Genomic DNA, 13,894 nt, shown 5'->3' on the forward strand with positions numbered 1-13,894 from the left:
TCACTGTTAATCTTTTGTATAACCAACAGAGGGTGCTGTGTGATATTGCAGTCACTGTTATTCTTTCATATAACCAACAGAGGGCGCTGTGTGATATTGCCATCACTGTTATTCTTTCATATAACCAACAGAGGGCGCTGTGTGATATTGCAGTCACTGTTATTCTTTCATATAACCAACAGAGGGCGCTGTGTGATATTGCAGTCACTGTTATTCTTTCATATAACCAACAGAGGGCGCTGTGTGATATTGCAGTCTCTCCCCAAGCGAACTGTTGGTATAGGAATGATTAAAAGTGACTGCAATCTCAGCAACTGCCCACTAACTCGAGTATAAGCCAAGGTAGACTTTTTTAGCACATTTTGGATGCCGAAAAACTCGGCTTATACTCGAGTATATATTTTTTCAAATAAAAAGTCCAACCAAACAAGAATCCACAATTTGACCTTATTTTTTTATTAAAAAAACACAATTTAAAGGGATTGGGGAAAAACTTAATAAAATCAAGTGAAACTCTGAATCATATGGTGGTTTGTTTTTTTTAAAAAGAATTCCCGAGTTGCTGAATTTTTTCATGCTCTTTCATGAAAAGTTCTTATTTTTTCAGATTTTTTCCCCCGAAAAGCCCGAAATAGTTGAATTTTCTGGCTAATTCCAGCGCAGACCACAGAAACTTCCAAATAGTATAGGAACCTCTCCTTTTGACTTATTTACAACCACAGCAGGTCTGAGATTGTCGAATTCTGACTTTTTCTCATCCTCGTGGTATTATAAATCTCCAAAAAATTCAGTTTTTTTTCACAAAAAATTCGGATTTTATAGTTAAAAAAACTCAAATTAAATTTGAATTTAGATCCAGTTGCCTTTGACTTAATTCTACTAGATAATGTATATCATGACCTGGATTAATGAGAATCTTCATAGACACCTATAATCCATCTCAAATATAAGATGTTGACATAACGATGTCACAGGATTTACAGAAAGTGGAATAACCTTATAAAACATCTGAATTTGCCCCTAAAGAACATGCATCATTTTTCTGTAGAGGAACAGTGGTTTTAACTTGATATAATTATAGAAAATTTGGTAGAATTGGCCCCATTGTAGCAACTAATATAAAAACAATTAGTAGTTAACATAGCGTTGACTGGTCTAAGATATATTCATTAAATCAATTTTTTGGATTGGATGCTACATGGCCAGTTAATGTACCCACCTTAGAGCATTATTCATGACCCCGACTGTGTTTAAGATATTAGGTTCATTAGTACAAAAAGAGCAGCTACTGACAATAAAAAGTGACCCTGAAATCTACTGCAACCACTTCCAGCATTTTCACTGACATCCTTAATATCACTATTAATAGTAAAAGGAGCGTTAGTTGTATATTCAACGGTATTATTGGTATCAGAAGATCCGGTTGTGTTTCCAATGGTGGCTGTAGAATTGCTTGTTGGGATTCCAGTGTTGGTTCCATTGTTAGTAGTATTGTCTGTAGTATTGTCAGTAGTATTGTCAGTAGTATTGGAGCAGACAATGGTGCTGGTTATGGCACTCAGATTGTAATTGCCGTATGAGCAGAGATTGTCATCGGAGCAACCCTGAAATGAGACTTCTCCTGTTAAGGGTCCTGCCAATAAAAAACATAGGAAATATTTTGTTAATACATTGTTAATACTTGAGCTTTAATGCAAATAGTACTATGGCCAAATTTGTTCTAAAGTCTTAAATATCATCAAGAACAGGTAGGGCGTGGCCCATTGGTTCCCCCCTCCAACCCCCTAATGAATCTCATACAAGACATTGGCTTTTGCACCCATTAGTGCTCTTATACTTCTGCCCAGGGGGATAACAAATGAGCTCCACTGTGTCTCTAAACTGTTAAATCTAGGTTTGATATTAGCAGCAGTAGAGAAGTTGTTGCCATCTTTCCAGTTTGATAGCGGTATACACAGTATTCAGAGTTTGCTATTAAAGGGATACTGTCATGGGAAAAAAACATTTTTTTCAAAACACATCAGTTAATAGTGCTGCTCCAGCAGAATTCTGCACTGAAATCCATTTCTCAAAAGAGCAAACAGATTTTTTTATATTCAATTTTGAAATCTGACATGGGGCTAGACATATTGTCAATTTCCCAGCTGCCCCAAGTCATGTGACTTGTGCTCTGATAAACTTCAATCACTCTTTACTGCTGTACTGCAAGTTAGAGTGATATCACCCCCTCCCTTCCCCCCCCAGCAGCCAAACAACAGAACAATGGGAAGGTAACCAGATAACAGCTCCCTAACACAAGATAACAGCTGCCTGGTAGATCTAAGAACAACACTCAATAGTAAAATCCAGGTCCCACTGAGACACATTCAGTTACATTGAGAAGGAAAAACAGCAGCCTGCCAGAAAGCATTTCTCTCCTAAAGTGCAGGCACAAGTCACATGACTTGGGGCAGCTGGGAAATTGACAAAATGTCTAGCCCCATGTCAGATTTCAAAATTGAATATAAAAAAATCTGTTTGCTCTTTTGAGAAATGGATTTCAGTGCAGAATTCTGCTGGAGCAGCACTATTAACTGATTCATTTTGAAAAAAACATGTTTTCCCATGACAGGATCCCTTTAACTACAAATAAAGGTGATTCTGGACCACTCTGTAGATATAGAATATTTTTAGCAAGGCCTTGGTTCAATCAACAGGGCTTTTTTGTATATTCATTTCATTAGGGAATTTCTATCTTTTTGGTTATTCATTAGTCTAAACAGGGTCGAAATTTAACTCCCTGATCTCAAGGATTAAAATGAAACAAGCCAATCAGCCCACTGAGCAGCCTCTGTAGAAACAAACAAAAGATTAAGAGCAGATCATTATACAGAGATAACGTTTTCCTGAAGTCCTTTATAAAAACCCGTTGTTCACATTACTGCCAGATCTTCAACTCTGAAGAGGTAAATAGTACAATTTGGCACCCGTTTTATTATGATTTTATGAAATCTAGATATGTTTAGTAATCAAATATATCAAAAACCAATATAAAATGGGACATGTAGAAGGGATTTCCATTTTACTGTCACTTTAAAATGCTAAATTATTCTTTCAATATTCCTTTATCCATGTCACACCAGCAAAGGGCCTGCATTGTCCTCTGACCAGCAGACCTATGTGATTTCTATGTTACTATTGGCTGCAGTTATTTTGTATTTACCTGACAGTGTAACAGAGGCGCATTGGGTCTCTTCCCCGGCGCAATTTATCGACTCCTCGGCAAAACAGCCATTAGGTTGTGTGGAGAAACAGGTTGGACAAGTCATTCCATTGGGCTCGTTTATATCAACTGGTACTGTAAGCAAGAAGGATTGACCATCAAACATCAGATGTTTAGCTTTTCTATGTAAAGAATACATTATATTCACTTTGCTTATTTGACAATCAAGTTTACAAATAGCTGGGGGTCTATTGCACAGTGATTATATTGTTCAGATATAGTGAAGCCCAGTACATTGCTATCTGGGTATAGGGGACAGTACTAATAGCATTGGAAGCAGGTTATTGGGCGGCTGGGTACCACTGATGGTTGGTGTAAATGCCGGAGCTGCACCCCTATATGTCTTGGGCCCTTGGTAAATTATTCATCGACACCTGGAGAGCCACAGTTAGTCTGTCTAGGTAGAAAAGAAACATCCAGCAGGGCAGGGAGGCACTGTTGGGTAGTCAATTCAGAATCTAAACTTGCCCATAATCACAACAGCCTAAATAAATCCAATGAAACACATTTAGATATTTTGGTGAGGCTAGTGATACTAATAGTAAACCTACATTTCCTGAAGTTGTATCTGGCTTGCTGGAGTCAGTTAAAGGGATGCATGGTAGCTACTGTCAAGACACTTTCATAAAAGTTTCTCAGATAATTCCTACATACACCATGAAACTGTTTCCAATTTTTCTTCAGAAGAAGAACTAACTTTTGTCTCCAAGAAATGTAATTGGGCCAGTCTTTGGACCATCATTGTAGTTTGAGTATTTGTGCCAGCAGCTTTGTATTTTCTCATTTGCCAACAAGAAATACAAGGCATCTGCCCCAAGATATTGATGTTCAACTCAATGAGGAGCAATTTGCAGCAATTACCCACCCATAGATGTATTGCCTGTCAACTAAATGCCTAGAATCCTTATATGTCCTGTTGCCTTTAAGATTAAACCTCATATCTTGTAATCCCAAGAGCTATTCTTCTGTCTTTTGGGAAGGTCCATTGGTGAATTAGAAACCAAGAAGTTTATTGTATGGTACACTCATATACTTAAAAAGGGCAAGACGTTACTATATGATCCACACTGTGCCCAGGTTGGCCAACAGTACATCTCATATTAGAGGTCATTTACTTTGACCACAGATGCTAGAGAACTAAGGGGTGCAAAATCACATGTCCTAGTGCTCAATTAAAAAGCACTTGTGTCCAGGGTCTGGCCTTGGAATTTTGAATCCAGTGGAAGATGTAGGACAAAGAGTCAGAAATGCACATGATTTTTTTTGGCTGCTAGAGGGAAAGAAATGATGCACAAGTTTGGGGCCAGGAGGGGAGGCATGTCTCCCCCCACCCACTTCTCATGAATACAGTGCTATTGAATGTTAGAAATCTTAGCCCTATTGTTGTTAGATGGGCACCTTGAGTATAAAACAAGATACAAGAAGAGTCTGCCACACCCACATGTTTAACACCTTAAGTTCTGGAAAGGTGATGAAACATCTAATTAATATTAATGAAGATTACTAAGTGCACTTTCCCACAGGAACATCAAGTTTTCATGTCATGAAATAAACTGGCTGAGGGCCTTGCTCGGATTCATTGGGCTTCAATCCAAGAACAACCTGGCTTGTCATTCCCTTAAGATGAGCAGAGATTTATTTTAGCAGTTCTCTTAAAAATAGCATCTTGGCTATACAGGTATGGGATCAGTTATCCGGAAACCCGTTATCCAGAAAGTTCCAAATTACAGAAAGGCCGTCTCCCATAGACTCCATTATAATCAAATAATCCAAAATTTTAAAAATGATTTCCTTATACTGTGTAGTAAGAAAACAGTTCCTTGTACTTGATCCCAACTAAGATATAATTAATCCTTATTGGAAGTAAAACCAGCTTATTGGGTTTATTTCATGTTTATATGATTTTCTAATAGTCTTAAGGTGTGAAGATCCAAATTAGGAAAGACCCGTTATCCGGAAAGCCCCAGGTCCCAATGATGCCGGATAATAGGTCCAATGCCTGTATTAGCACCTGAAATGTAATTCAATTAGCCGAAAGCAGTTTATTTTTATAAACTATGTTATAAAATTGCATACAATGCACTTTTTGGGGTTAAAAACAGTAAATTTATAGTTGTGTAAAACATTACTAAATATAATAGATGGAGCACTCTCTGGCTACTGTAGGACGTCCTCCACTGATTTCTCTGTTTCTCAAATAGTTATATTATTCCTACAGTTGTTGATATAGTTAATAATCTGTTTGTGAGCTTCTCAACCTAACTTGAGCTGCAAACAACACCATGCTGTGAGTCCCCGACAGATGTCACCCGCTCTTAGCTGACTGATTCCAGCATGAGCCAGAAATGCACTACTGAAACACAACATGGACAGCATTGGACCACGGTACCAGTGTAGGGGCAAATTCACTAAGAATCGTAGTTTCGCCAGTGCTCTGCAAAGTCACTAAAATCCGAAGTTGCGCACAGGGGTAGCGTAAGGTTGCGAAGTTGCGCTAGTGCTGATTCGCTAAGCGAAGTGAAGTTACGCTAGCGATGGTTCATTTGCATACGGCGCCAAATTCAAATTTCAATGGAGGAATACGTATCAGCACTACAAATGCCTGGGAAACCTTCAAAACAGCAAATAAAATGTTTATTTTGCCCTACACATGTGCCCACTGTATAGTTAAGGTGCCATGAGTCAGGAAATGTAGGGGGGAAGGAGGGGAGCCCCAAAAAATGTTTCGATCTTTTCCAGCCTATCACCCATAATATAGAAAAAACACCAGCGTTTTTTGGGACTTAGAAAAAATTTTACCTTTTTTTTAAGCAATCCCTATCTACTCTATTGCGCTTCGCCTGGTCTGAGGTGGCGAAGGAAGTCTGGCGTAAAAGGTAGCGTTCAGTATACTGTGCGCGTTAGTGAATTTGCGTACTTACGTCCGTAGCGAAAATTCGCCAGGCGTAAGGGTGCGAAGTAACACTAGCAAATTTACGCCAGCGTTCGTTAGTGAATTTGCGAAGTAACGAAAATGCTCAATGCTAGCGAATTGACGCTAGCGTTAGGCGCTTCGGCGCTTAGTGAATTTGGGTCGTAATGTATGGGCCTTTATGTTAACTTATTACTGACTGCCTGTACCACACCAACACAAAACTTGTTGTTTAAAGAACACAGGGGCACTTACATAGCTCATCTAGTGGAGTGCAATCGTCTTCGGAACAACAGGAGATGATCTGCTTGGATGTGGCATTAGCAAATTGGAATATCATAGGTTGCCCACACTGCTCTTGCTGGAAACATCCTCTGGCAATATTCGATTGAGTTCGTCCATCTAAGAACAACAAATAAGGAGGAAATTTAGGCAGGTCCATATTTAGGGTGGGGCAGAAACAGTGCTTGCTCGTGATGAGTGAAATTTTACTCAGCAAAAATGTTGCCTATAGAATCCAATGGGTGAAAAAACTTTGTTGTGCAACAAAAAAATCTGACGCTCCGCATCCCGTGACAAAAAAAAAATTAATGCCCATAGACTTCAATGCATTTTGTCAAATTTTTGCTGTTTCGCAAATTTGTGGCGAACTGAAACAGGTCAGATTCGCCCATCACTAGAGCGTGCCCAAAGCCCCAGAATTAGAGAGGAACCGTTCCATAAGTATTAAACAGATTGCAACCATTGTTAGATATGCTGATTATTTCAGGGATGTCTAGTGGTGATGAGTGAATGTTGCCAGGCATGGATTCGCTGCAACAAAAAAGTTGTCAAGACAAAATTATTGCAGAGACAAAAAAAAATTGGCCATCAGAAAAAATGCCCATTGACTTTAATGCATTTCGACAAAAAAGTTGCTAAGACAAAAAAGTCGATGAGTCAAAAAAGTTGCCTGTTGATTTTAATGCATTTGGCGTGAGAAAAAATTGCTGGTTGTAAAAAAAATTTGATGTCCATTGACTTCAATGCTTTTTGAAAATTGTTTCACCTTTTCTCGGATTTTTTTGCAGTTTCAAAAATGATGCAGTGAAGCGAAACTTGACAAATCCACTCATCACTGATGTCCAACTCTTGTGGCAGCTTTCAGCATCCCATCAATCGCCAAAAACTTTCTTTCAGACTTTCATGTTCCCTCTTAATGGCCAAGTGTAAGGGGCCGATTCACTAACTTCGAGTGAAGGATTCGAAGTAAAAAAACTTCGAATTTCGAAGTATTTTTTGGGCTACTTCGACCATCGAATGGGCTACTTCGACCTTCGACTACGACTACGACTTTGAATCGAAGGATTCGAACTAAAAATCGTTCGACTATTCGACCATTCGATAGTCGAAGTACTGTCTCTTTAAGAAAAAACTTCGACCCCCTAGTTCGCCATCTAAAAGCTACCGAAGTCAATGTTAGCCTATGGGGAAGGTCCCCATAGGCTTTCCTAAATTTTTTTGATCGAAGGATATTCCTTCGATCGTTGGATTAAAATCCTTCGAATCATTCGATTCGAAGGATTTAATCGTTCGATTCGAAGGATTTAATCGTTCGATTCGAAGGATTTAATCGTTCGATTCGAAGGAATAATCCTTTTAATTCCCAGTCGAATATCGAGGGTTAATTAACCCTCGATATTCGACCCTTGGTGAATCGGCCCCTTAAAGTGAAGTGAAATACATTTACGATAAAATTGCTGGTTTTTTTTAAACATTGATAAACACCAAATTACCTGTAGTTTTGGATAACAATAATGAGCCACAAAGGGTTTCATTAGGACATAGTATGCTAATTCCTTCGCAAAGTGTAGCGTTTTTCTGAGAGCAAGTTATGCAGGAAAGAGAAGAAACTGTAAAAAAAATAAAAACAAGGCAGTTAAAATCAAGATGAATTGGATAGAAATAAAAAATATGCAGGCATGTCAGCAAAACATAAATTGCAGGGTTTATTTTTTTAAATATCAAAAAAAAACATGTATTTTAGCAATATAGGACCTTTTTAAATCGAATAACAGGAAAATAGTTATTTTCGTAATTAGCTTTTATAACATATTTCATTCGGTTTTCATCATTATTTTTTTTAAAAGGTCTGAGAATTCATTTTTTTCTGTTTTTGTTTGTACTTATTACCACAAATCCAATTTCTCAGGCTGCAATGCTTTAATATTGCAAGATTTCAGACCACGGACTCATTTTGAGCTCATATTGTACTAGGGACCAAGTGATTATACTTTTTTTATTATACAGTGTGCCATGCTGTTCTCCAGAACATGTATTTGCAGCCTCCATCAAGGTTTGGATAGAAATACAAGGCAGGTCCTATATGTCAAGAGCAAATCCATTGCATTTGGCTTGGTTTTATCCAAATCGTTTTTTGCCTTGGGAGCAAAGCATTAGTAGAACATTGAAAATAAGCATTTGTGTAGGTTTTCTGATGGCTTTAATGCACCAGCTGTGTAAAACAGTGACACCTTCTTTTTTTATTTCCTGGTTTGGCTGTTTGTTATAAAAATCTGCATATTGCCTACAACAGACGCAGCATTTCTACACTTAAAAAAACTCTTGATTGATAAAAATGCATATAAACATATATAGATCTATCCATACACTAACATATATAAAAATACAGTATGTATTCAAATACAGTACCTATATTAAACTGTAGACTTTGAGACTAGTGATGGGCGAATTTGCGCCGGCATCCGTTTTTTTGACACCAGTGAATTTTCACGGCCGTTTCGCGAATTTATTCGCCAGCGGAGATTTGTGCAAATTCGCCATGAATACATTCGCCCATCACTGTTTGAGACCACAATAGCCTTGAATAGTATGCTTGTGCAAGCAATTGCCAACACAACATTAACTGCCAGGTGGGCACCCATTCCGATTAGAAGAAAAGAGGTTCCAGCTAAATATTGGGAAGGGGTTTGTTACAGTGAGAGCTGTGAAGATGTGGAATTGTCTCCCTGAATCAGTGGTACAGGCTGATACATTAGATAGGTACAAGGAAGGGTCGGATGCTTTATTCACCAGTAGCTCCTCCCAGCAGACAGGAGGGAGCCAATGAGATTAGAGGAGGGAAAGGGGTGTTACAGGGAGAGCTGGGAAGTGAATCAGTGGTACAGGCTGATACATTAGATAGGTACAAGGAAGGGTCGGATGCTTTATTCACCAGTAGCTCCTCCCAGCAGACAGGAGGGAGCCAATGAGATTAGAGGAGGGAAAGGGGTGTTACAGGGAGAGCTGGGAAGTGAATCAGGGGTACAGGCTGATACATTAGATAGGTACAAGGAAGGGTCGGATGCTTTATTCACCAGTAGCTCCTCCCAGCAGACAGGAGGGAGCCAATGAGATTAGAGGAGGGAAAGGGGTGTTACAGGGAGAGCTGGGAAGTGAATCAGGGGTACAGGCTGATACATTAGATAGGTATAAGAAGGGGTTGGATGGTATTTAGCAAGTGAGGGAATACAGGGATATGGGAGATAGCTCATAGTACAAGTTGATCCAGGGACTGGTCCCATTGACATTTTGGAGTCAGGAAGGAATTTTCCCCCTCTGAGGCAAATTGGAGAGGCTTCAGATGGGTTTTTTGCCTTCCTCTGGATCAACTGGCAGTTAGGCAGGTTATATATAGACTTAAAAGGTTGAACTTGATGGATGTAGTTTCTTTTTTCAACCTAACTTACTATGTTAGGTCATTTCCCAACTTCACTGCCCTCTCTGTGAAGAACCCCCTATGCTGCTTCATCTGCAAGTTCTGTTCCTCTTGTCTAAATAAGGAGCCTCTGGTCTTTTGTTCTTTTCTATAGTTTCTACGTGCTATAATGTACTTGTAATTGTGACCCCTAATAAGTGCCTGTTCTCTAAACATAACCACTAACTTGATACTGTCTTTCCTCATAACTTCATTATTTTGCCTTTTTTTTTTTTATGTGTCTGCTGTTGGAGAAACAAGTAAAGGAAGAAACTTACAAAAGACTCTAGACATATCAGGATATAGACAAAGGAGGGAGACAAATGAAAATCATAAATAGTAAAAGCATCTAATGTATTGTAATAATAGTACATTAATAGAGAAACTATTTATAGGTCAGATAATCGAGATTCCAAAGCTAATAGCTGGAGAAAGTGAGAGCAATTGATCATTGGGAGCTGCACGTGAATAATAAAAGGAGTTTGCTGTTTGTGAAAGCAAATTAGTTTAATGTAAACCCCAACCCGTGACATTTCCGCCTTAATTAATTACAGTGTTCATTTTGCACCAATACATAAACGTCTGGTCTCATTGCTTTAACTAAGCTAGATGCGAGAGAGAGAGAGAGAGAGAGAGAGAGAGGGAGAGAGAGAGAGAGAGAGAGAGAGGGAGAGAGAGAGAGAGAGAGAGACGAGAGGGAGAGAGAGAGAGAGAGAGAGAGAGGGAGAGAGAGAGAGAGAGAGAGAGAGAGAGAGAGAGAGAGAGAGAGAGAGAGAGAGAGAGTTTGCATGGGATGCATATCTCCTTGGTGTCCTACAGAAAACTTTACCCCTTGACATGAAATGGACGAATAGTAGTGTTTTGTACCCAATTAATACTAAGGAACCAAAGTCCTGGGCTTGAAACTAAAAAGAAAGCCATGAGAGACTCAACGAGTGTCAGGCTTCAAAGCTGCAGCCCAAAATAGAGAAATGACTGATACAGTATATGACCAACAGCAGGTAGGTAATTGTAGTCTTCTCAATGGCAGACCTTAAAAATGAGTCTACTGGGAAAATATCAACGGGGTTCCTGGACAGAAAAAAATATACAGTCTACAAAAGTATCATTGTTCTATAAAAACGAAATGAATATCCCTCATGGAAATAGTATGAGTTCTTACCTGTTGATAAAAGAACGGAGAGCAGGAGCCCCACTGTGAATATCATTATTAGCAGGTGATGCTGCCAGAAGTGAGAGGATGCAGGTTGAAAGAGACGTTTAAATAATGATTCTGGCTGTAGGTGTAGCTGTTATAAACAAGCCAGAGCAATTCTGGTTCTAATGTAATTCTGGGTTTCTTCATAATCACCAACCTTCAGATGTGTACAAATAAACTGGTGTTACATGACAATGTGACTAATCATCAGAGCACTGAGGAGGTGCCACGTGGTATCATGTGTTGCTGTACAGAGATAATGTGTTTTGGCCTTGTAAATGCAAATATAAAACAATTAGGAGAAGACTAAATGATACTGCAGGATCAAGTCCAGATTTGTGAGAAGACAAAATAGACCTGAGTCTAGGACAGAGAGTTATCAGTGGAAGAGACATCCATTTTTCTAGTAGCATCACATTGACTTTTATTTGGTTTTTAGCTTTTTCTTTTTTTTTTTTACTTTTGATTTTTACTTTTTTGTAAATTACTTTCTTTATAGAAGGGGTGGTTAGAACCAAATCATAGTCAGTAAACCCATAAGAATGTTTTCCAGGACACTTTGTTGGTTTAGCACATTTCACTTGAACTCTAACTCAGAAGTGTCTCTCAGTATTGAAAGAAAAGGTTATTGTTGGTTCAGGTAGCTGCCATTTGTAGCTTACGGTGCTTGATATGTTGGTAGTGAGACTCAATTGACCACAGATGCTCAAGATCAAGTTTTATTAGTAAGTCCAAACCCACAATAATACATAGGGGCCGATTCACTAACTTCGAGTGAAGGATTCGAAGGTAAAAAACTTTTTTTGGGCTACTTCGACCATTGAATGGGCTACTTCGACCTTCGACTATGACTACAACTTTGAATCGAAGGATTCGTAGTAAAAATCGTTCGACTATTCGACCATTCGATAGTCGAAGTACTGTCTCTTTAAAAAAAACTTCGACCCCCTAGTTCACCATCTAAAAGCTACCGAAGTCAATGTTAACCTATGGGGAAGGTCCCCATAGGCTTGGCTAACTTTTTTTGATCGAAGGATATTCCTTCGATCGTTGGATTAAAATCCTTCAAATCGTTAGATTCCAAGGATTTTATCGTTCGATCGAAGGAATTATCCTTCGATCGGACTATCTGCGCTAAATCCTTCGACTTCGATATTCGAAGTCGAAGGATTTTAATTCCTAGTCGAATATCGAGGGTTAATTAACCCTTGATATTCGACCCTTAGTGAATCGGCCCCATAGTGTCAATGTCCAATGTTCTTGGTGACCATCCTGCTTAGGAACCCAAGTATCCACCTTGTTATTTCGAGTTCAATTTTTGTCAGGGTGAGGGTAATGCTACAATGTGTTGGGGAAGGGGGTTTAAACCATGTACTGCCTAATACTTGTTCTCGACAATCATTTACTAATATAATATAGAAAATGCCTACTTTCTAGAAAAGAATAATGATAGTAGGGACAATAAATGACAAGAGAGACTATATAGTAATACCATATGGCACTTGCCTTATACACAGGAGTTACAGAATATGAAAAACGCAAGACTGGAAATTCAAGCTTACACTTCATTATGCAATAGAAAGTAGCACTGACGTCATTAATTATACCTTGATTACAATGTGTTGGAACTTGCCCAGAACTATTTTACAAGAGGATTTGTTTAACCGCCTGTGATACACAATATTTGTGTAATGTGCTTTATAATGCTCCTATCTGAGTCAACACTTACTTGTGCCAATGCTCATTTAGTAAGGGGGGTGCAAAATGCATTATGATTTTTATGTTTTTTTAAACCCATTGGAAAGACGATTTCCCCCAGATCTGTCAGGGAAACTCTTGGTGGCTCTGGTATGGAGCCATTTGCACCACTTGCTGCCAAGTGCATTTTTTTAAGAACTAAAGCAGTTTTCCAGCACTTTTCTCTTTCACTAAAACATGGTGATTATGGGCTACTACCATTGGTGTAAATACCCCAGGACTGACAATGACTTGACAAAAAGCTGTCAGAAAGTACAGCTAAGGTCACTATATGACTCCTACTGCACTTGTCTAGCACTCGAAAAGCACAAATATCTGGGACAATAATAGATTTATATAACAAGAAATAGATAATAACAACTGTCTAAGTCATGTCTCTTAAATCTTTAAAGGAGCTCAGTCTTGTCATAAAATTAAGAAAAAAGAAATCTCAAGCACAATAAAGAGTATTATAGGGGATTATAACACGGTCAGCAGATGGGGTTTTCATTACCCACACACGTGAAATGAAAGCTTCAGAAGTATATTATCTTGTGCTTCAGTCCTATTCTTGTTACCAGTCACTCAATGGCCCTGATTCAGCAAAAATCCAGCCAGAAGGAACAGCTAAACAGACATATAAAACAAGGAATATTACTAATAAAAAGTGGTTCCTACTGCATGGTAACCTGCATACCATGGAGAACGAGGCCTCAACAACGCTTCTTTTAACCTTTTCTCACTATACACTACTACTAAAGTACTCATGGTACAGTTGAGGTGCCCTCCCTGAACTTCACAAGAACGTGTTCCTCAGAGAACAAATCACACTCCTTCTGGGGCGGAAGAAATCAAGTTTATCTAGTTTATTTGTTATTTACATATGGATTCAAGGAATCTCAGCAATTTTTTTCACACTATGGGCCAGATCCAGTTTCATTTGAAAAGCCTTCAATTCCAGATTTTGCAATAGAGACAGACACAATTCAGTGAAACAATCTCCCTGTTTATTACATGAAAACTCTATTGAAGCCTAGAGGGGAAAAAACT

At 38.7% G+C, this 13,894-nt stretch overlaps 1 protein-coding gene across 1 annotated transcript; it reads right to left on the reverse strand.

The window, feature by feature from the left end:
* Positions 1 to 441: 441 nt before the first annotated feature.
* On the reverse strand, positions 442 to 11,262 carry LOC121396619 (phospholipase A2 inhibitor and Ly6/PLAUR domain-containing protein-like). Its single transcript, XM_041571739.1, has 5 exons — positions 11,072 to 11,262; positions 7,949 to 8,065; positions 6,429 to 6,575; positions 3,203 to 3,337; positions 442 to 1,633 (listed from the first exon to the last, which is right to left on the reverse strand). Exons 1-5 carry the CDS (start codon positions 11,115 to 11,117, stop codon positions 1,251 to 1,253), a joined length of 828 nt encoding a protein of 275 aa, XP_041427673.1. The 5' UTR covers positions 11,118 to 11,262; the 3' UTR covers positions 442 to 1,250.
* Positions 11,263 to 13,894: the final 2,632 nt, after the last annotated feature.

This window comes from Xenopus laevis, chromosome 7S, assembly GCF_017654675.1.
Source record: "Xenopus laevis strain J_2021 chromosome 7S, Xenopus_laevis_v10.1, whole genome shotgun sequence".
In the NCBI taxonomy this organism is placed as follows: Eukaryota; Metazoa; Chordata; class Amphibia; order Anura; family Pipidae; genus Xenopus; species Xenopus laevis.